The following is a 23,833-nucleotide window of genomic DNA, read 5'->3' as shown; positions in this document are numbered from 1 at the left end:
CCGCAGGAATTTTCTCTTTGCTCGTACACTATGGTTTGATAAGAAATGAAGAAAGAATAGAAAAAGGAAGAGTACAGAGCTTGAAATGATCACTCTGCTTAAAAGACCGTGAAGGAAACCAAGCTTAAAAAATTCAAGGAAAGGGATGAAGAACTCTGTTGTTTTTTTTTCTCTCGGTGAAGCCCCTTTATCTTTGGCTTCACACCAGGAGACGTTAGGCCCCAACGTCTCCCTATTCAAGAGGTTTTTAATGACGGTCTTCCGTTGAGTTTTCCAACGGGTGGATCATTCAAGGGTCAGTTTCAAAACGTAAGAAATGAGAGACGGTTTCGTAACCGTTCTTCTCAAATTTCAAAAACTTCTTACATTTCCCCACCTTTTTTGAAATTTTAAAAATTTAAAATAATTTTGAAAATAATAGAAATTCTGAAAATTCAAAGTACGAGCAATCAGTACACTTAGCTTTCGATAAAAGGTGTCTTCCGGACTTGAACCTTCTTCTAGTTGGTATTTTGCCATCCACACCGGTCCGAAGTGAACAAAGTCTTGAACTTGGACTTTATGTATAGATTTTAAAATACCGAACAACTAAGAGTTGACCCTGCATGTGAGTTCCATCGGGGTAGCGCATTACGGCCGTGCGCAGGTATCTTGTTTTGTGAGTGTCTCCTAGAGAACAAGCCTTAATTCTCTATTTGACTGCGGCCCCACAGTCACACTCACATCGGTGATATCTCCAAGGGTATACTGCAACTCTATACCCTGCTATAATAGCCTTGATATCATTAAGGCATTACGCCATCCTCCTGTCTAGTGCAGTTGAGCACCTGCTCCATAGAGATGGGTAGCGAACTAAGTTCACTTTAAATTTGGTGCTCCTACCAACCACTCAGTCAGCTTGTTTGTCCCATTGAACCTACATCTTGGGATCTCCAGTCAGATAGGTTGGGTTGCCGCTGACGGTGACTCAAAAATAGGCTTTAAACCCATCCCCCTCGAAGCATATTGAACTTGTCCTCTCGACAAGCCCTTGGTCAGATGATCTGCCAAGTTCTCCACTGATTTAATATAACTTAAAGTTATAACTCCAGTAGAGGTGAGCTTCCTTAAAATTTTATATCGAAGCTCAATATGCCTAGACGACTTTGAGTTGTGATTTTTACTTTTCACTTTTGCTATAGTCGCCTGATTATCACAGTTAATTAGAACAGCAGGAATAGGCTTATCCATCATGGGAATATCTGATAACAGACCCTTAAGCCAATCTGCTTCTCCACCAGCTAACTCTAAGGCTACCATCTCAGCCTCCATGGTGGATCTAGTAATCAAGGTCTGCTTGGAAGATTTCCAAGCGACTGCACCACCACCTAGTGTAAAGACAAATCCACTAGTGGCCTTTGTATCTTCGGAATCAGAAATCCAGTTAGCATCACTATACCCTTCTAGTACAATAGGAAAACCAGAATAGTATATCCCGTAGTTAATGGTGCCCTTCAAATATTTAAGAAGCCTTTCTATTGCATTCCAATGTGTTTTATCGGGATTACTAGTGTATCTACTTAGTCTTCCTACAGCATAGGAGATATCTGGTCTTGTACAGTTAGATAAATACATAAGACTTCCAATTAATTGAGAATACTTTAATTGGGAAACACTATCCCCACCATTTTTCTTTAATTTTATGCTAGGATCATATGGGGTACTAACTGGCTTGTAATTTTCATACCCAAATTTCTTTAACACCTTTTCAACATAGTGAGATTGACTTAGAACAATCTCATTTTGTGTCCTTCTAATTTTGATTCCTAAGATTACTTTAGCTAATCCTAGATCTTTCATGTCAAAATTATCACTTAAGTATTTCTTCACTTCAAAAATTGTGACATGTTCACTACCAAAAATTAAAATGTCATCTACGTATAAACATAGGATAATAATAGACCTATCAAATATTTTCCAATATACACATTTATCGAAGTCACAAATATTAAAGCCATATGATAAAATGACTTGGTCAAACTTTTCATGCCACTGTCTAGGAGCTTGTTTTAATCCATATAAGGATTTGACTAGCTTACACACTTTATTCTCTTGACCAGGAACTACAAAACCTTCTGGCTGCTCCATATAAATTTCTTCATCTAACTCGCCATTAAGAAAGGCTGTTTTCACATCCATCTGATGGATTTCAAGTTTATAAGATGCCGCCAATGCTATAAGCACTCGAATTGTAGTTATCCTAGTGACTGGAGAATAAGTGTCAAAATAGTCCATTCCTTCTCTTTGACTAAAACCTTTAGCAACTAATCTAGCTTTGTATTTTTCAATGGATCCATCAGGATTTTGTTTCCTTTTAAATACCCATTTGCATCCTAGTGGTCTAGACCCTGGAGGTAAGTCGGTTAACACCCATGTATTGTGTGAAAGGATTGATTCCATCTCACTTTTAATGGCTTCCTCCCATAGAGGTGCATCACTAGATTTCATTGCTTCAGCATAAGTCAAAGGTTCATCTTCAACAAGGAATGTGTAGAAGTCATCTCCTAGGTTTTTCTCTATTCTAGGCCTCTTGCTCCTTCTAAGTTCAACTTGGGGTTCTATTTCAGTGTTATCATTTTGTGATTTAGAGGATTCTCCTATTTCTAACTTTCTCTTTTCTTTCATAGGAAACACATTCTCAAAAAATACTGCATCATTCGATTCTTTAATAGTGTTCGGTGTAATGTCAGGTACATCTGATCGTACTACTAAGAATCGGTATGCGTTACTATTTTCCGCGTATCCTATGAAAGCTGCATCGAAAGTCTTAGAAGACAGTTTAGTTATCTTGCTAGAGTTAATTTTAACTTTTGCAAGGCAACCCCAAACTTTAAAATATTTTAGACTAGGTTTTCTACCCCACCATAACTCATATGGTGTTTTCTGGTTATCTTTAAATGGTATACGATTAAGTATTTTACATGCTGAAATTAGAGCTTCACCCCATAAATTGTTGGAAAGACCAGAACTAATAAGCATTGAGTTAATCATGTCAAGAAAAGTTCTATTTTTTCTTTCAGCAACTCCATTTGACTGAGGAGAATAAGGGGCAGTAGTCTCATGTATAATCCCATGTTCCTCACAGAATTTTCCAAATTCTGTTGAACTATATTCTCCTCCTCTATCTGACCTGAGTCTTTTTATTGTTTTCTGGGTTTGATTTTCAACCTCTGATTTATAAATTTTAAATTTTTCTAAGGCTTCATCCTTAGTTTTTATTAAATATACATAGCAGTATTTTGACATATCATCTATAAAGGTAATAAAGTATCTTTTTCCTCCTCTCGTCAAAATACCGCTCATCTCGCAAATATCACTATGTATTAAATCAAGAAGGTTAGTACTTCTACTTGTTGATTTAAATGGTTTCCTAGGTTGTTTAGCTTGAACACAAATTTCACATTTTTTGTTCTTCTCTAAATTATATTTAGGAATTAAATCTAAACTCATCATTCTTTTGAGAGTATTGTTATTCACGTGTCCAAGTCTACTATGCCACATCTCTAAAGAGTCAATATGCATAACAAGTGGAGAAGAAACATGTTTATTCATATTGTTGCATGGTAATACACTTAATTTAAATAGCCCATCAGCAACATAACCCCTCCCTACAAATGTCCCACCTTTGGTAATTACAACCTTATTTGATTCAAACACTAATTTAAAGCCTAACTGACTCAAAAGAAAACCACTAACAAGATTCTTGCGAACATCTGGCACATGTTGCACGTTGTGGAGAGTAATAATTTTTCCCGATGTAAACTTCAATTTTACTTCTCCTTCTCCAATCACTTGTGCAACACTGGAGTTGCCCATGGTCACAGTTCTCCCTTTAACTTCCTGGTAGAAAGAAAAAGAGGAAATATCAGAACATATATGGACAGTAGCTCCTGTATCAATCCACCATTCGGTTGGATTGTAGGCCAGATTTAACTCAAGTTTTGAGATTACTAACCTGTCCTCGGTTCCAGTAGAGCCAGAACCTGTTATCATATTTGCCTGAGGAGTCACTTTGTCACCTTGCCCCTTGACTTTGTCCTTTCTATGTCTACACTGTTTGGCAAAGTGTCCTGGTTTTCCACAGACATAACATGTTCTCTTGCTCTGTTCCTTTTGAATCTTTGGTTTTGGCTTCTCAAAGTGTTTCTTGGGTTTATTTCTCCAGAAGTTAGTTTTCTTCGTTTCTACTAAGTTTGCCTTTGCATTAACTTCTGAGTCAATACCCAAATCCTGTTTATGGTTATTCCTGTGTTTTTCTTCTATTTGAAGGGACACAAGTACTTGATCCAAAGAGAGGGTGTGTCTCTTATGCTTCAAAGAGACTTTAAAATTTGTCCAGGAAGATGGAAGCTTTTCTATTAGGGCTGCCGCCTGAATTCTCTCATCTATAGAAATTCCCATTGCGATGATCTTCGCCACTATATTCTGGACTTCATGTGCTTGATCAATTACTGATTTTTGATCTACCATTTTGTAAGAAAAATATTCTCCTATGATGAACTTTTCTTCTGATTCAGTTTCTTTACCATATTTCGACTCAAGTTCATCCCACAATGTCTTAGCTGTACCCTCAGCTCTAGAGTAGATGTCGTATAAGTTATCATTTAGTGCACTAAGTATCAAACTTTTGCACAAACGATCATCTTTATCAAATTTGTATTTAGCAGCTGATCTGCCGGGTTCATGATCCATTGGGTCCTTAGTTGAAGGATTGTTTGAAACCACATAAAATAAATCTAATGTGTCTAACCAAGAATCCATCTTTGTTTGCCATCTAACAAAATTCTTTCCATCAAATGACTCGGGTTTCAGGATATCGTTTAATGAGTTCTTAACTTTATCCATCTTTGTATTTCAGAAACGAAATTCTCTTTCAAAAATGTTGGAATAATCAACTCAAAGAACTCAAATAAAACTTAAATAATTTAATATCACTGAAACAACTAATTCCAATGCGTACCTCTTTGATGTCGTTTTCTTTAGATCCAAAATAAAATAGATAATACCTGTAGATCAGTCCGAGGCGTGTAGTCACTGTCTTTGAAAGAGATTCGCCTCCTTATATGCACCGGATTCTGGCGATCCCTTCCCAAGATATAACGGACCGTTGATTTTGTAGACGTGCACAATACTACAAAATCTCTTGAACTCCGCAGGAATTTTCTCTTTGCTCGTACACTATGGTTTGATAAGAAATGAAGAAAGAATAGAAAAAGGAAGAGTACAGAGCTTGAAATGATCACTCTGCTTAAAAGACCGTGAATGAAACCAAGCTTAAAAAATTCAAGGAAAGGGATGAAGAACTCTGTTGTTTTTTTTTCTCTCGGTGAAGCCCCTTTATCTTTGGCTTCACACCAGGAGACGTTAGGCCCCAACGTCTCCCTATTCAAGAGGTTTTTAATGACGGTCTTCCGTTGAGTTTTCCAACGGGTGGATCATTCAAGGGTCAGTTTCAAAACGTAAGAAATGAGAGACGGTTTCGTAACCGTTCTTCTCAAATTTCAAAAACTTCTTACAGTTAGAGCAGCGCCGAGAACTGGCTGTTAGAGCAGCGACTGAAAACCACCGGAATAGCTTTTAAGAAACAGGAAAGAGAAAAAGAAATAGGAAAGAGAAACAGTAGTGCCAATTTTATCTCAGCTTTTGTGTTTTCATTTTCCAAAACAGAAAACAAGGAAAAAAAAACAAGAGATACGCCAATTAGGCTCAAACCAAGGAGAAGAAATTAGGAGCGGAGAAAATCTTATGATAGATCATAAGTATGTTGTTCCCTCCATTTTTTAAGTATCTGTATTTATTTTTATTAGTTAGTTATGCAGTCTTCTTCGTTGCATAATTTTCACTACTCTAAGTGTTTTGTAGATGGATTTTAAGGGTCTGTTAAATGCATGAAGACCTATCAAGTCCAATGCTTGACCCATTTATAAATGAGTTGTTTTTGGCAAAACTAGGTTTTATTTTATTTTTTTTATTTTTTTTATTTTTGCTAGGACAGATGATTCATATCTGACGAATACGAATATACCCAATAAAGTCAGAGAACAAAATATCTCGAAGTGCCCGAGGTAGCTCTAAGTTTGACCCAATTTTTTAAAACCCTTATCTAAACCCATTAAACTAAGTGGGTTCGAACAACTTAGCAAATTTGGGTCAAAAATTGCCAACGCTGATATTTAAATTTGCTTAAGAACTTCTAATGGTCTAGCTAAATTCCAATCAAGCCTTGTCTACTCATGTACTTGATTTTTTTCCCTTTTTGGACAGACTCAAAGATCATTACCATTTGTGGTAACAAAATATTGATTACAATGTTAATGTATTATGAATGCCTTACATCTATTATCTTGTTACATATAAATTTCTACTAAGATTATTGACTAAGAACATATCAAATAGTGATCGAATAATTCTAGATAATAATATCACCGAAGCTCGTCAAGGATTTTTTCGAAAAATTATAATAGTGGTTTGGTTTCACTCAACAAGTCCTAGGCATGTTTGATTTAAGTGCTAAAGGTACCATAAGTGCGCATCTTTTTATTGTATGAATGAAATATATAATAATATTTTCATGAATCACAGAGTTTCTTATTATATAGCCACACAATTTGATAGCTTAGCAAACAAATAAATTCATCATCACCTATATAAGACCCAAAAGTGTTGGAGAATGATATTCTCTTTCTATTTGAGTAACAAGCAGCATTTACCAACCTACTATATTTGTGCTTCTAGAGCTGCTCATCTACACAACCATTAGCATCTAAAAAACTAAAATGTTGAAAAATATAGAAAAGAAAACCATGGAAAATTAGCAAATGATAAGATCGTAGAGATGAATATTGATCACCACCAACCAAATCTCAAATCTAGTGCAGGGTGAGCATGAAAGTTTGAAAATGAACGTCTTGGAGAAATGAAGATCCACATGAAAAGTTAAAAATCTCGATAGAATTGAGCAATATCAGGACTCTAGACTCATGCTATATATTTGAACAGTTCTTTTTTTTTTTGACCTATGAGCCAATGATGAGTTGAGATTATGATGTCGAATTGCTAACCATGCACATCAGAGATCCCTAGACAATAAGTTGTACTAGGGTCCAATTTGGTAATTAAACTTCAGTCTTGTCTCTTTGATTAAGTTGAAAATATTTAATAATTACTCAAACCAAATGATTAAAATAAATAAAATGTTTCATATAGAATTTTGAATCAAATTTAGATAAATGTAAAATGGCCATGAAAGGGCCGTGACAATTTTTTACTAAGGGCTTGTTTGGAAAATTCAATAGGATTTGGCTGGGTTTTCTAAAGGAATTGAACATGTTAGCCTACCAAGTTCTTTTTTTTTTTCTGAAGACCCATCCTAGTTTTGGCATAAATCCTATTATAGGTCTATTGGGCTGTAGGATAAAAAAAAAAAAAAAAAACTTATGTTGGTCTAATTTTGTCATTAAACTTGAGTCTTCTCTTTTTGATTAAGTTAAAAATATTTGATAATTATTCAAACCAAAAGGTTAAAATAAATAAAAAGTTTGCAATAGAATTTTGAGGCAAATTTAGATAAACATAAAATTACCGTAAAAAGATAGAAGACAATTCCCCACTAAGCACCTGTTTGGAAAATTCAATAGGATGTGGTTGAATTTTTTTTATAGAAATTGGGCTTATAGCCTGCCCGGTTTATTTCTTTGGACAGCCCATCCTAGTTTTGGCCTAAATTTCATCGATAGGTTTGTTGAACTGCATAATAAAAAAAATCTATGGAGATTTTTTTACTTTTTCTTAAAATTTTAATTGGAGAGAGATTGAGTTGATGGAGAGCCTACTCATATAGATTATATTATCTATAATCAGTCCTACCAGAGTTGATAGAGAGCTTTCAAAAGATCTCTCGCCCATCTTTCAGGACCCTCTACAATGAAGCATATCTTCGTCCTACTCATCCTATGGTGCTTCACCACAGATCACCACCCTCCGTTTTCCCTCACGTGAATGACACGTGCCGACGCAAGTATCCTGACGCAACAAAACGACCCAGAACCTCTCCGCCTGTGTCTCCTTCGTTATCCTGAAAGAGCCTTACCGCACCGCTTGTTCTCATCACCCTTCAAAAGACAAAAGCACCAACTCCTCCAATAATTATTCAAATAATTCATGGATTTTCTTTCTCTTCCCGCTTCCTTCTCCCCCATAAACCTCGCCGCCAAGCCCCACAAGCCCTCCCCTCCCCTCCTCCAGTCCTCCCGGAAAACCCCGCCGGAGACGACCGCCGCCCCGCGGCTCTCCGCTGCCGTCCGCCGCCCCCTAGACCCCACCACCACCCAGACCACTCCTGACCCGTCGAAACCCCGCCAGAATCCCCCCAACCCTCTCGCCCCCAAGCTCTGGCTCTCGAGCAAGCTCTCCCCTCCGCCTCCTTCTCCTACTCCTCCGCCGCTCGAAGAAACCCTAGAAAACGAGTCCAGGGTCGGACATTCGCCCTCTCCGGCTGCCAACAATGACTCCCTCTCGCCTACCTCCGAATTCCGTCAAAAAGGTAAGATCTTTGTAGGCAACCTGCCGCTTTGGATCAAGAAGAACGAGATCGCGGAGTTCTTCCGGCAGTTCGGGCCCGTAAAGAGTGTCGTGCTGATCAAGGGCCACGATGATCCCGAGCGGAACGTGGGATACTGCTTTGTGATCTATGGAGGTCCCACTGCGGAGGAATCGGCCGCGAGGGCTGTGGAGTTTGACGGCATGGAATTCCATGGGAGGATTCTTACCGTTAGGCTGGATGACGGGAGGAGGCTGAGGGCGAGGTCGGAGGAGAGGGCCCGTTGGTTGGCGGGTTCTGACCAGAGGGAGTTCCGGTCCAAGTGGCATGAGGAGAGGGATAGTGCTTGCAGAAGGTTCCGGAAGGTTTTGGAGACCCAACCGGAGAATTGGCAGGCGGTGGTCTCGGCTTTTGAGAGGATACAGAAGGTATCGATCTTGCTTTGAATTCTGAGATATGTTTGCATTTGATTTTATCACATCTTTTTAGTGTTTTGACTTTTTGAATCTTATAAGAACAAGAAAAGAATTGTTTTCATAAGCATTTGCATAGCAGTATCTCTTGATGTGATATTCATATTGATTAGATGATTATCCAAAATGGTCTGAAAACTTAAATTCTGTGGTGACAAAATCCAGTAAATTACACTAGTTTTAGAAATGGGAGGTTCAAATTATGATGAGAATCCTGATTTGATTTTCTGTTTATAATTATTTAATGCTCCTTAAATAAGCATACTATATTCTACTTCCTTCTAGCCTTTTCAATTCTGAAATCATCCATCCATGTATCTAGTTTTCATGAGTTTTACGGTTTTTTTTTGTTAGTAGATTTTCTTTTTTTCTTTTTTTTTGGACAAAGGTTTGATGAAGTATGAAAAAGGGTATGCCAATGTGGATATGAAGAGTATAGGTAACACATTTTGATTGGATTAATCTTTTGACCTGATGGCATTGTCTTTGTAAAGATTATTCTCGCCAACTCTAGCATGTGGTGCAAACTTCAAGTGATAGACTACATGGGCAATTGCTGCATGAATTTGTAATTGATTGTAATATAGTTGCTGTATATGTGTGCGCCCTATTCATATGCTGAAAAAAATGTTCCTTTTGGTTCAGCCATCTAGAAGAGAGTATGGTTTGATGGTTAATTACTACGCAAGAAGAGGGGATAAGCATCATGCCCGTGCTACTTTTGAGAACATGAGAGCAAGAGGAATAGAACCAAGCTCATATGTGTTTACAAAGTAAGGGCATTCTTTATCCAATCTTTTGATTCATATTATTGCATGGATGCAAGCTTGAAAATGCAATTGGCAAACAGCACAGAATTGAGATGGTGTAGATAAGATGGTAATTTGTAGATATTTGAGTTTGTAAGCTGCTGTGGATCTAGACCTCGCGTGGGGGAACTAGTAATGGTTGGTAAAGATTTGAAACTATGTATGTGACATAGTGAAGGGAATCATTTTGCCAAATAGCATCATTGAAAACTTATTAAAAGTTTATCTTAAAAATGAAATTTAAGTGATAATCAACTAATATTTATTTCAAGTTCTTTTTTTTTAAAATTTATGTTTCTTGAAATCATCCAAAGTGTTCTAGCATGATCACTTTTCAAAATCCAAACAGCTTGTTCGTAAATTTCACTTTTTTTCTAAAAAAAACTTGATACATGCTTTTTGATAATATCCATCTTGACATTTTATGTTATTCACAGAATAAGTTGATGGAAACAACAATATAAAAAACTTTAATATAGAGGACTGTGTTCTTTCATGACTCTGCAACTAACATTAGATCTTGTGTTGCTGAATATCTTAATTTTCATTTGTTCTTTGGTTCACACATACTTTTCTAAAGATAAAAATGTTTCGGAACATTAAATGATCATCCAAATTAGAGGAAAACATAAGAGATCAGCTTCTTTGGTAACTCTGCAACTAAACTTATGAAAGGTATCAAAAAAAATATATATGAATATGAGATCTTGTGATGCTGGGTATTTTAACTTCAGTCTTTTTGATCTCCATCCTTCATGCATACTTTTTTTAGAACTAAAAATGTTTCTAGACTTTAAATGATTGATCCAAATCAGAGGTACTCTATGTCATTACTCATGTAGGACTTTCCATTCTCTTGCATTGAATGTAATTCATTTCATGCAGCCTTGTTCACGCTTATGCAGTTGCTAGAGATATGCAAGGGGCATTAGCTTGCATTGAAGAAATGAAGTCTGAGGGCATTGAGTTGACGCTGGTGACATATAGTATTCTCATCGGAGGCTTTGCCAATGTTGGTGATTCTAAGTAAGTAATAACTGCTGTTCATTAGCCATAGAATTCTGTACTAGTCTTATTAGGTTTTTGCAGCTTATAATGCTGACTCATTTTGTTAATACTTTTGATTTCTCATTATTCAAACTGATAGTAAGGTTATGATGAATAAGATTCTGCTATTACTAGAATTTTCACTTTAGTACTGTTCTTAATCATGTTCCCATGTTTGTTTTGCGAGAATGATTGACTCTGATGAAAAAAGTGGTTAAAGGCTTTAGCAGCCTGACTGTAAGCAGCTGAGACATGCATTTCATGATAAGATAAAGATAAATATTTGGATTCGAGGATTTTTTTAATGTTATTGTTTATTATGGTAATAATTAATACTTGGCTGATATGAGGTATTTGATATGTTTGTTTTGTATAAGTCATGAAGTTATTGTAAATATATTTAAATAAGTGCATTGAAACTTAAAAGCTATTGTTGTTGTCTCAATAAGGTTACCTTTTGGCCTGGATACTAATACGTTTTACATTTGCCTTATAAGATCTGCAGATAAGTTGTTTAAGGAGGCAAAGCAGAAAATTACATCCATGAATGCCATCATATACAGCAACATTATATATGCTCATTGGTCAGTATTCTCAGATTGAATTGTTCATGCAGACTATTTTTTTTTTGGGCTTTTCTAGGGTACCATTTTTTTAAGTGTCTCAATGGATGTATCCTGAGCTCTGTCTTCTGCCTTTGCTAACTTTTGCAACTTCTTCAATTTGGACTTCTAGCATTATCTTATTCTCATGAACCCCCTCAACCTATGTGACATATTGTTAACGTTGTGTTAGTTGAAAGTAGTTCGTCTATCTTGATCGTTTCACTGCAGAATTTCTCTAAACATCAAGAACATGTAGTTTCACCTCATGGGATGGGTTTTCTCTTTATAATAAATTATCACTTCTGAGAATTTTCCAAAACACCTCCCAAGTATATATTTTCAATGCTATTTTTTTTTTGATTTTTGATTTTTCCCCTTTTACCTTTTTTTTAAATTTTTTTTGATGGGATATCCTGCCCTCAATTTCAGTTTTGACCTCAACTGTCATAAGATGAACTTCTCCTGATCAGATCAAAATTCCTGTTCAATTGCCAAGAATTGCTAAAACTTTTCCAACACTTGCAGTCAAACTGGTAACATGGCTCGAGCTGAAGATTTGGTACGGGAAATGGAAGAAGAAGGGATTGATGCCCCTATTGATTTATATCATACTATGATGGATGGTTACACAAATATTCGGAATGACGAAAAATGCTTAATCGTGTTTGACAGACTTAAGGTACATTGAAAATTAATTTCAATTTTGTCTTGTAATTTTGATTCTTTTTCCCTCATGGGTAATTGAAAACACTCCTTTATGAAAAATGAAAAAACAGGATAATTTGTAATATATTTGTACTTTGCCATTGTCATTTCTGAAGAACTTGTTGCAATTATTTGCGGAATATTTTGATATTGGCATGCATCTGCTTTAGTTGTTTTTGTTATTTATCCCTTTTTTCTTGAATTATTTGAGGATATCTTTTGTGAGAATAAAGCTAGCAGCTGACTACCAAAGGGTTGTGTTGAAATCTGAGTATGTCCATGTTTGTTGAATAAGCTCGCTTTTCGCATAGCATCAAATAATGCCTATAAAAGGAAAAAAAGGAGCAGGAAAAAGAATATCAGGGAAAAAAGAATGCAAAACAACTTGGTTTATAGGAGCTACGAGCATGGTTTCAACATGTCGCAGCAATTTTATCTGAAAAATTTAACATGCACTTTTCTCATTATTTTTTTCCTTTCATTCTGGAGAAATTTGTGAACAGTTAAAAAGAAAAAACCTATCAGAATGAGATGATAATTTAGACCAAGAAGCAGCACTATTAAATAGGATGCTGGACTAATGCCCATATGAAGTATTTGTTTCATGGTCAATAGCTTAGCATTCTGATAACTTAGCCATAATATCGGAATTCATTGCTGAATGCTTCACAACATTTTGACCTCAATTTGAGCTTTCCTATGCTTATACATTATTTATATTTTTCCATGGGCATATTTATTGGGGATTTTAATGCTAAATTTACATCATCATTGCCTTTTAACCACTAGCCAAGTTGAAGATACTTGGACATGCTTCCTATTATGTCAATTTCATGTTACCATATGCATCTTTGGGGCACAAAATTGAGATGTCATGATCATTCAGTGAACCTGAAAAAATTGTCAGCTAGAGAGACTTGCAGCAATTGCTGAAAAGTATTTCTGAAATATTGTGGATGAGAATAGTCAAGTACAGTGCCAATGTAGACTTTGTTGATGCTGTAATCTGTTGTTATCATGTGTTTTGATTCTGTATTTTGCATGTTCTGCAGGAATGTGGGTTCTCGCCTTCAGTCATCAGTTATGGTTGTCTTATTAATTTGTACACGAAGGTATATGTCATTTCTTTAGTATATGCTTTTTATTGTTTTCTGATTACATGCATTTATCAATTTTTCCTTGGGTATGAAAGAAGAAAATTGGGTGTTTGTGCAATCTATATCCTGGAAATAATCATTAAAACAAATTTTATGTTACTTATTGCATATTTTGAATTTAATTTGCTCCTTTTGAAATAGTCAAAGTTTGTAATTTAGGAACTAGAAAGGCACAATTTTGAAAATTTCTTAACATTTAATATTTTAATAGAAATACATGTTATTAGAAGCCTTGGCCCTGCAATTGACTAAATACTCCTAGGCGAGTTTAGACAACTTGTGTATAAAAGAGCAAGTTTTGATATGATAATGAAAAGCGCCAAACTGTCTTGAGCCAATTTGACATGAGTATCTTTTACTTCCTGTGACACGAACATGTAGGCATATGGTATCACTTCCCCATGGCATAAGCTCATTCCCCTCTTTATTTTGGGTGCTTAGTTAGGCAAAGCAATATAAACATGGTAAGCGATTGATATAAAAGTATGGTTTTTAAAGGCCAATATCTAGGCCATCTTGGTGGATGACTGACACTGAGATGACCCAAGGTACTGGTTTATCTAGGTGGAGATGGAAGGCTGAAGAACTTTTAAAGAGACCAAGATATCCTCATATCTCAGCTAGCATATAACGAGGCCAATTTTATGAAAGCAAATTAACAACTATATCAGGTCTTGATTTTAGTATTTAGTTATTATATATTCCATTTAATGTAGTATCAAAAGATTAAAAAAGTGTTGGCCAATATATTGATATCATATAGGACAGTATTTCGAAGTACAATGATTTATATCAGTGGTGATGATAGGATTCCATATTTTTATATATTATCATACACTAACTGCTTGATACTGATACAAACTGATACCTCAGACAAGATCTCAGCTGAGATGAAAATCATGTATGAATGGTGGCAGCAAATTTATAGATAGATACCATAATCAACCTCTAGGCAGTGAGGTCTTTTACACATATGAAGACGCAAGTATTGCCACTGCTAGAATAACAGAAGGCATGGTTTAGAGGGTGCCAATTGTCTGAGTGGTAAATTCTTGTGTTAATACATGATACCTAGGCTTGATCCTGCTCTTACTTAGATTTTCTATCAGGCTTCCACCCATCCTAGTTTCATGAAAAAAGAAAAAATTGTTTTTGTTTTATGCTGAAAACTAGATTTACTCATTCTAAAAATCAAATTTTATTCTCAGTATTATTAAAATTTCTTAAATTTAGTGGGCTTCATATATAAGTTATATTCTGGTTGCTTTCAAGTAATGACTGATTAAGAATTCTCATTCTTTCAGATTGGGAAGGTCTCAAAAGCTCTTGAAGTTGGCAAGATGATGAACTCATATGGCATTAGACACAACAGCAAGACATACTCAATGTTGATCAATGGTTTTATCCAGTTAAATGATTATGCCAATGGTTTCAGCATTTTTGAGGAAATGCTGCAATCAGGATTAAAACCTGATGCTATCCTCTATAATATTATAATAAATGCATTTTGTAAGATGGGTAACATCGATCGAGCAATTCGTCTTCTTGACAAAATGCAAAAAGAGAGGCATCGACCTTCAGCTCGAACATTTAGGCCAATCATATATGGCTTTGCAGCAGCCGGAGATATGAAAAGAGCATTGGAGATTTTTGATCTAATGAGGCAAAGTGGTTGTGTTCCAACTGTAGAAACATACAATGTTCTTATTCTTGGTCTCGTCCGCAAGCATCAGGTAGTTTGAAAAGTTTGTATATGAAGTTCTTTTGTGATAATTGGTGAATCATGTATTTATCCTATATATTTTTGTATAGATGGAGAAAGCTATTGAAGTTATTGATAAGATGTCTCTTGCTGGGATTCCTCCCAACGAGCACACTTACACAACCATTATGCAAGGCTATGCTGCTGATGGTGATACTGGCAAAGCTTTTGAATATTTTACAAAAATCAAGGTGAAAGGTCTAAAGCTTGATGTTTTCACCTATGAAGCATTACTCAAGGCATGCTGCAAGTCAGGGCGGATGCAAAGTGCTTTAGCAGTAACACGGGAAATGAGTGCTCAGAAAATACCACGGAACACATTTGTCTATAACATCTTAATAGATGGGTAAATGTTAACTCTACATGATAGTTTGTTTCTAATAAAACCTGGCATAGTAGTGGCGTTTGAATTGTATCTATATTTCTATATAAAATGTGCTTCATTTTTCCATGATACTGTTGAAAATGCTTCATAACTTTGTTGATAAAATGTACCTTCTTTTAGAGGTTGAAGTGCAACATATTATAAATTGAACAAATTTCTCCCTCAGAAATTTTCTTCATTCCAGCTTCAAAATGTTGGTTTCTATGTTCCTTTTTCTAATATTATAGTTAGCTACCATGATATATAGTTTTTGAATATTCTGCATCCAATAGTGAAGTTAATCGTGCTCCGAATTTGAAGATTAATCAAGAAATTGGCTTAGAAAATTCATCTGGCAAATTGTATATACTAGATTTAGGATTTAACTTGTAAGCAGGAATAAAATGACTGCATGTCATATACTTACATGATGTGGTGCAGTTGTCTAGCTGGAAGACACACAAGGGTTTATCAAAGTAGTGTTGCAGAGTTAAGAAAAAAAAAATATGCAAAAAAGCATAATAATTATTGATTTACTAAAATTCATAGAAAATATAATAAATCTAAAGCGACAGGATAACTACAGTATCATGTAAGAGAATCAGCACTCTTGGGTTTTTTCTGCACAACTCAGATATCAATTGGAGTCAGCACAACAAAATAAGAGCACTAAAATCTCAAATTTTTTTAATCATGACTCCGCCAAAATTGAGGTACCATTGAGTATTTGTTGTTTTAGGGTCCTTTACATTGCCTAAGATATTGGATACCTTAGAATTTGGTTCAAATTACATAAAAAGTAAACCTGAAAAAGACTAAAGTCAACAATTCAGCATGCTTAGGTACCTTTACTAACTTTTGGATCTTGATGCATAAAAATTGGTGTTGGATGAATCTGACACTAGAAAATATGCAACAAATGAACTAAGCCTGACTTGAATTCCAATAAATTACTAGCTGACACCATGTTGACGTCAGGATGTTTCTGTTGTGTTTGCGTCAGATGTTTCCAACTTAAGGCTGGTGGTGTTGGCTGGATCTAATGTTTCCTAGCCAGCATCAGATACAAATTCTGTGTTCAACCATTATTTGTCCACTTCTTAGTCTTTCAGACATTCATGGCTTCTCCCATGGCTGAGGCTTGTGGACAATAAATGGGTCCTTTACCTGCATCATAATGTTTATAGGGGTTTAACGAGTAGTTGCCAACTTCATTTTTCCAATTTACATATGAGCCAATTATTTCCAATTTTCTGGATCCTATCTGGAAGAAAATCAATCTCTCACCTGTAAAGTTCATATGGATAAGACTTTCATTTCCTGAAATTCCAATATTGAAACTATCTTTTTTTATTTTATCTAATCAGTTGACATGCCATGCAGATGGGCTCGAAGAGGGGATGTTTGGGAGGCTGCAGATTTGATGCAACAAATGAAACAAGATGGAGTTCTTCCTGACATCCATACATACACCTCATTCATAAATGCGTGCTGCAAGGCAGGCGATATGCAGGTAATTTCATGTAGCTGATTTCAACAATGCTTTTTTAAGTTGATACCCAGGAATGCATGAATTTCTTTCAATAGCAGCATGTTATATCTAGTGCTCTCTTGGAACATGTGCAACCTCCAAAATTAATATGTTTTATTGTTAGAGAAGAATCAGTTGTTCAAAATCCAGGACTCCAAGAGAAAGGATAGGTGTCAAGTGTCTTCCACAATTGTCATTCTAATATTGCCAAAATTAGAGCTAATGTGTTGGAAATTAAATTTTTTTGGCTTAAATAGGAGATAATGAGAATGTTGATCTAGAGGTCAGTTTTCAGAACAGGTAACATGACAAGCTATTGGGGGTGTCCCTAGTTGCAGAAAACTTAAAGACTCCTTTCTTTAAATTTAGGGGTGTCTAAGTACTTTCACCTTAGCAAGTTCAATAATTTTAGAGTGCTTTTGTAATCGTTGATTTTCAATAATGATATATAATGCTCAAATGATATATTATAGTTGTGTTTTCATGATTGTATCTTCCCAATGATGAAACATGTGAGTGACCTCGCTTAGAGGATATATCAGTTATAAGAGTAGGAGAAGGATATTAATTTAAAACAAAGAGGATTATTTTTTGCTTGAGTGTTAGTCAACGTAATGTGATACATGTTGGCCCTATCATGTTAAGCTTGACATACATTTTTAACTCTTTCCCTATTAGCTAAAACATGGGGGATCAATTGTTTAGTGAATATTGTGGTAGAGCTCAGTTTGTTGGATGTCGTCTCTGGTATCTGTTATCCTTGTTCTTATTTTTCATCTTGACTTTATCTTTCTCTTGAATAGGGTGTCTCCAGATGCATGGTTTGGGTGACACATGAGGGTGGTGTTCTGATATGCATTGTTGACCAAGGATCTAGGTAGCAGCAGGGTTGGGACTACATGTACTGTATTGTTCTAACAAACAAATGGCAATCAGGATGCGTGCAAGAATATTGGTCCTTAATAGGCTAGGACATCTTTTCGATCCTGCTCGATATGGGTCAAGACCAGTTAGTACCAAGGCCGGTTTGGTCTATACCAAGGCGCGACCCAATCGGGTTGTCTAGTTTTCAAGAAAAATAGGGTTGTGTAGCAGGGGCCATGCTCTCTTTTCTAATCTCTAACCATTGGAGTGGGATATGCTTGTGGAAGCATAGAGAGAGAGAGAGAGAGAGAGAGAGAGAGAGAGAGAGAGAGAAGCTTATATTCAAATTGGAAAAAATATATGTAACACTCATTAGGGGGCATATGTGAATGCCCCTACTCCTGGTGTCCATACTGGTATTGCTGCTATGCACTTCATGATTAACTCAAAAAGCATGTTTGGGGATACTAAAATATATCATTATTTATTAAAATATCAATTAAGATAAAAAAGTTTGAAAGATGAAAATAAAAAAATAAAGAATTACATTCTCATACTATATATAGACGTGCAAAATTGGCTCAACTCGGCCTGGGCCGATTTTTGCCAAGCTTTGGTTTTTGTTTTTGGCTCGACTTGCCAAGTTGGGCCTTGATTTTTTAGGCCTAATTAAAATTGGGCACGCTCGGCTTTGCTATTTCCTTAGCTCTACTTGGCCCTACCCACCTGAATTTTTTATGTATATCACACATATATAGATTAATCAATGGAATAATGTTATATATTTAAAATTGAAAATCAAAAGGAAAAGGAAAAGGGGGTGGAAAGAAACCCTACTACTGTCTCTCTCCTTGGTCATCTCTATGCCTCTCCCCTTCACCCTCTTCTCTAATGGACACAAGGATCTGTCGTGGATATTTGCAGCAGAAGTTTGTTCATGATATATCTATGCATAAAGCATGCTCAGAGGTTTAAAGAAATTTTCCTGAGCCATGATGCAATCTTGGAGTTGTATTTCTTCTGCCAAGATTTGCTGAGATTGCAAAAGCACACGATCCTCTGAGCATTACTATCCACAGTCGCGTCGGTCCATTTGCACAATTCTACGAGCAACAGTGAGCCCATGGAATGCTTTGTACAAAGGAATAGACCTATTGCTTTATAGCTAACTTTTCTCTCTCTTTTCCTCTCTTTGTTTTAGAGTAGAGCCTATGGCACCTCCTCTTCTTTTTCATTTTTTGTGATTTTTGACACTCAATGCCATTGCTATAGGGTTTGGCGGTTGGCCTTATCTTGACCGCCACCTAGTATCCTAGTCCTACTAGGACACTCCAAGAGGGGAGGTGTCCCTTGCTTGGGCGTCTCTCTTCTTGAACACAAACTCTTCCTACCTTGTAGAGGAGGGAGGGGTGCCACCTAATTAAGGCTCAATTATGCTTCCATTAATTCTTACTTGATTCAGTTAAGGATTGAGAGAATAATTAATTAGAAACTTATTCTAATGAATAATTGGAGATGGGTTGCATGTGCCAGACATGTGACTAGGGTAGGTCAACTCAAGTTCCCTGGTCACCAATGATATGCCCCTTCAAATTCGCTATGTCACGTATGAGCAGGAGAATAGGGTGCCTAGATTACATTATCGAACCTTTGGTGAGGTAGGATCTCCTTGTTCCTGCACAGGCTCTTTTGCTGCAATTCGGTTCCCTATCGTTCTAATGGCCTTGCATGACCATTGAGAATATAAGCATTATCATATCCTTAAGTCATATGATGTCATGGCTTATCTGGATCTCGGATCATATTTGACATTTTTTAAGTAAAACTATCTGTACAAAACCTTTTGGAAAATAACTAATATTGAGTATAATAAGTTTGCAAACCAATTAATTTTTTTCAGAATATATGTAATATCCTAGGTCTCAAGATACACGTGTCCTAAGGTGGACACAATGGCATATGATTGTTCCCTTGTTGGATGGTTTGATCCTCACTCACATTTGGACCCAGTAAATTAGTATGCTCCTTATTAGGAATATGATCCGGGGTGTCATAGATGATATATGGGTTTGCTCTCAAATTTACTAATCCCCGAAATGCAGGGTATTCTCTCTCGGTTGCCCACCTCCCCCATGGTCGGCCTCCACTCCCACCTCTCTTTCTGTACTCCCGGTCTAATTGGACTTGACCTCCTCTCTATCTCTCACACCCTTTTTCCCCTAGGCCATCCTCTTTCGTCCTCATCCTCCATTGTGTCGACTGGCCATTGCCTCTTCTCCTCTCTCTCTCTCTCTCTCTCTCTCTCTCTCTCTCTCGTCCCTCACTGTACTGGTCAGCTTCCTCTCTCTTTTTCTCCTAGTGTAGTCAAGTTGGATCCGATTGGATCAGATATGATTAGGTATCTAGGTTGGTTGGGTTGGGCCCCAACCATAGTTTTTTCCATCATGCTGGGCTGGGCTTGGGCCTTATAATTTTCTTGAGTCTTTGGCTTGAAACAAGGCCCAGCTTGAAATATGCTTAAGTCTAACTATATTGGAATGCAGAACTGTCTTAAGAGTTGGGACAATTCCATCCTGATACCATAGCATTCTAGAAAAATAATTGGCGGGGGGGGTCTCCATACCAGTATTTTAAACCTTGTTATTGACCATTTTCTTATCATCTTAACCTTTCGGAATCAATTGGTTGGTTAACACACTCTAGTGCCTTGACAACTCGTATTGGCATTATATTAGCCCTGTGCTAGTGCTTGGTATGCTTCCCATGCCAACTACCAAGTCTCCCAAGCACTAGCACCCAATGGCACAGCAGGACATGATACATATTGTACTAACGCCATAGCCAGCAGCATGTGGTACTTCAATTATTGTATTAATTTCTTAGAGAAAAATGAAAAAAACCAAATTCTGTATTTAGAATTGTATTTATGATAGTGGAAACTTCAAGTTGGATGAAATCTCAATGGCCAAACCAGCATTTCCCCTTGAGTAATTGGAACTCAAAGGAGCCTTGATTCAAAGAGAAAGTTGGAAGTGTGTTCATGGTGCCAGAAAGAGGAGGATATCAAAGTTTGACTTCAATTAAACTTATGTGAAAAAAATGGCAAAGAAATAAATTGGTCATGGAGGATTCGGAAAAATAAACTCTCAAATAATTTGGATGGTGATTTGGTATAATTCACATGTCCATGTCATCACTATTGACATGCATATCTTGTATCATAATTGCATCTGTGCCCTTGCATGCATGGTTATCATTAGTCTAAACTTCTTGTCAATGATATATAGTTGCATAAGGAATTACCATATGATCATTGCGATGTAGTAATTAATAGATATATATTTGGGGTGCTCAGTGGATCTTGGAAATGGTTTTCTCAATTATCTGCTGCAGGGACAATTGATCATGTGATTACCTTTTGATGATATAGATAATGGTGTTGATATTGATAAGTTTTTGAGCATATTTATGATCTTACTATGTCATGTTGTCAATTAACTATGTTATTATTTGCTTCTATTTTTTTCTTCCAATGTGATATAGAAGAAATGGTTTGGATGCTTAAAATGTCTCATACTTTTGTTCAAGAGCTAGATGCTGAAATGCATATAGTCAAGAAATATTTCGCAAATATGCAGATGTGTAAACATATGTATATTTGTTGATTTTACAACAATATGTCTTCATTCGGGACCCCTAGACCAGAATCTAAAATCAACCTTTAAGTAATCTTTATTCTAAAGGACAAAATGAAATTGGAATTCCTCAGTTGGAGCCATCTTGAAATTTCTCATTCAGAGCCATCTTTTTTGAATGATCAATCATCATGGTGTAAAATTTTATTAGGTCACAAAAGTAGACTCTGAAGTTGAAACATTTCATTCGATTCCAGATTGTTCTTTGTCATGCCCAAACTTTTAGGAAAAAGAATCTGGTTTTCTGATACATAATGCTATCTTTAGATCTAAAACAAAATCATGGAATAGTTGCCACTCAATCTTCCTTAGTTGGAACTTTTAAAGCTTGCAATTATTGAGCACTTTATTCGTTTCTAAAATGGGAAATGCTAACAGATGCCCCTAGGGAATCAAAATCATGGAATAGTTGCCACTCAATCTTCCTTAGTTGGAACTTTTAAAGCTTGCAATTATTGAGCACTTTATTCGTTTCTAAAATGGGAAATGCTAACAGATGCCCCTAGGGAATCATTTAAGGTCAGTTTTCCCATTCTAACTAGTATATGTTTTATTATCATCGGCCATCTAACTACAGGTTGTGATTGTCTACCATCTTTATTAAGTTGCTCCATGAGATCTCCCAAAATCTCTCTATTTGAATCACTAGCCTGCCTGAAGACTATGGTAGATTCATATAGGGAAAAAACGTTAGAAGTTTTTGATCTATTAAGCAAAGGTTGACATGCTATTTGAATATAATGAGGCATTGCTCTTACAAATGTTCCAAGGGACCTATAGACAGGACCTTCAGAACAAATTGACATTAAAATTTTCAACAATGAGCAGTAGAACTTAAAGCCGGATATCTCGTAGATGTAAATGTCAATATGCATCTAAGAAGTGCCTTAGTTATTACTTTTAAATTCTATACTGTCTCTGAAGGTGAATAAGCTATTCCCAATTATGCTTGCAATGTTTTCCAGTTTGCCATGAGCATCTTTTCATTAAGTCGAAGGTGCTGGTTGTTAAAATAAATTTCTACATGAAGCATATTTAAATTCTATTAGCGTCTTTGATTAGAATTTTCTGCATGCAGAGAGCAACTAAGATGGTTGAAGAAATGGAGGCTGCTGGAGTGAAGCCAAATGTTAAGACTTATACCACATTAATAAGAGGATGGGCACAAGCCTCGCTTCCAGAGAAAGCTTTGAGATGCTTTGGAGAGATGAAATTGGCAGGATTGAAACCTGACAAAGCTGCATACCATTGCCTGATGACTTCTCTTCTGTCAAGGGCAACTGTGGTTGAAGAATACGTCTACTCTGGAATTCTAAGTGTTTGCAAGGAAATGGTGGAAAATGATCTGACTGTTGATCTAGGAACTGCTGTTCACTGGTCCAAGTGTCTTCTCAAGATTGAGAGAACTGGAGGTGTACTTACTGAGGCACTGCAGAGGACTTTTCCTCCTGCTTGGAACTCGCATGAAATTTCTGAAATAGGTTCTGTTCAACTAAGAAATCATTTTCGTGATTACAGCAATGATGATTTTAGCAATGGTAGTGAAGAACATGATGAGTAAGCTGCATTCTGATGATATTAAATTTAATTCATATTCAGAGCCAAAAGTGTCAATTTTGTATCTAATTATTGAGATTTCAGCATCAGCTAATGAGCATTTCAGCTGACATAGGCATGTATATGCATTGTGTTATATTTGATCATTCCTTTTCTCCATAGGAAGATCACCTTGCTGATATTGCATCTTATCTTAGCTCCTTTTATTGTCCATAGATTCTCTCTTCAAAGATGTAAGTTATTAAGAGAACCCCCTAATGTAAAGTAATATCTATTATATCTGTTTCTTCACTTTATTATTATCATGATTACAAATAATTGTGCCCATGCAAACTCATGAATAGAGTCACTTAAGCAATGCTGTCTCTTTTACATGTCAACCTGGTAGGCGACACAAGGACAGGGAATGAGGGGAGGAATGAGGAGTCCTATTGTCCTAACTGGAACAAACTATGTTCCCCTTGCAGGACCCTACTGGGGTGATGGAAATCGAGCCTAGAGGCCCTAGACACGGGTGTGCCAAGCATGGTGACAGCAGATTATGTTGCTGCTGGAGATAATGGAGATGGATTAGTGGAGTGGTAAAAAATTTGATCTAGAAAATCTGGTTAACCTTCCTAATTTTCGTCGGGTCCTTAGCTCTCCTCTCCCAACGAGTGGTGGAAGAAGACAAATGCAGACTCCGG

General features: G+C 36.4%; 1 protein-coding gene across 1 annotated transcript; it reads left to right on the top strand.

Moving 5' to 3' along the window:
• The first annotated feature begins 8,101 nt into the window (after window positions 1-8,101).
• LOC103721419 (pentatricopeptide repeat-containing protein At5g04810, chloroplastic) lies at window positions 8,102-23,428 on the top strand. Its single transcript, XM_017846263.3, has 10 exons — window positions 8,102-9,006; window positions 9,697-9,824; window positions 10,746-10,886; window positions 11,405-11,491; window positions 12,038-12,191; window positions 13,270-13,329; window positions 14,679-15,107; window positions 15,187-15,482; window positions 16,884-17,013; window positions 22,669-23,428. Exons 1-10 carry the CDS (start codon window positions 8,200-8,202, stop codon window positions 23,149-23,151), a joined length of 2,715 nt encoding a protein of 904 aa, XP_017701752.2. The 5' UTR covers window positions 8,102-8,199; the 3' UTR covers window positions 23,152-23,428.
• Window positions 23,429-23,833: the final 405 nt, after the last annotated feature.

Source organism: Phoenix dactylifera, unplaced genomic scaffold (genome assembly GCF_009389715.1).
Source record: "Phoenix dactylifera cultivar Barhee BC4 unplaced genomic scaffold, palm_55x_up_171113_PBpolish2nd_filt_p 000214F, whole genome shotgun sequence".
Classification (NCBI taxonomy): Eukaryota; Viridiplantae; Streptophyta; class Magnoliopsida; order Arecales; family Arecaceae; genus Phoenix; species Phoenix dactylifera.
The sequence above is the reverse complement of the archived record's forward strand: the minus strand, read 5'-3'. Positions and strand labels throughout refer to the sequence as shown.

What these genes read in the sequence shown, in the direction of transcription:
- LOC103721419 (XM_017846263.3), top strand. Translation starts at nt 8,200, where the DNA reads ATGGATTTTCTTTCTCTTCCCGCTTCCTTCTCCCCCATAAACCTCGCC. An exon ending in GCCAATGTTGGTGATTCTAA is followed by an intron (nt 10,887 to 11,404) that starts GTAAGTAATAAC and finishes TTGCCTTATAAG; the next exon opens with ATCTGCAGATAAGTTGTTTA. An exon ending in AACATTATATATGCTCATTG is followed by an intron (nt 11,492 to 12,037) that starts GTCAGTATTCTC and finishes CAACACTTGCAG; the next exon opens with TCAAACTGGTAACATGGCTC.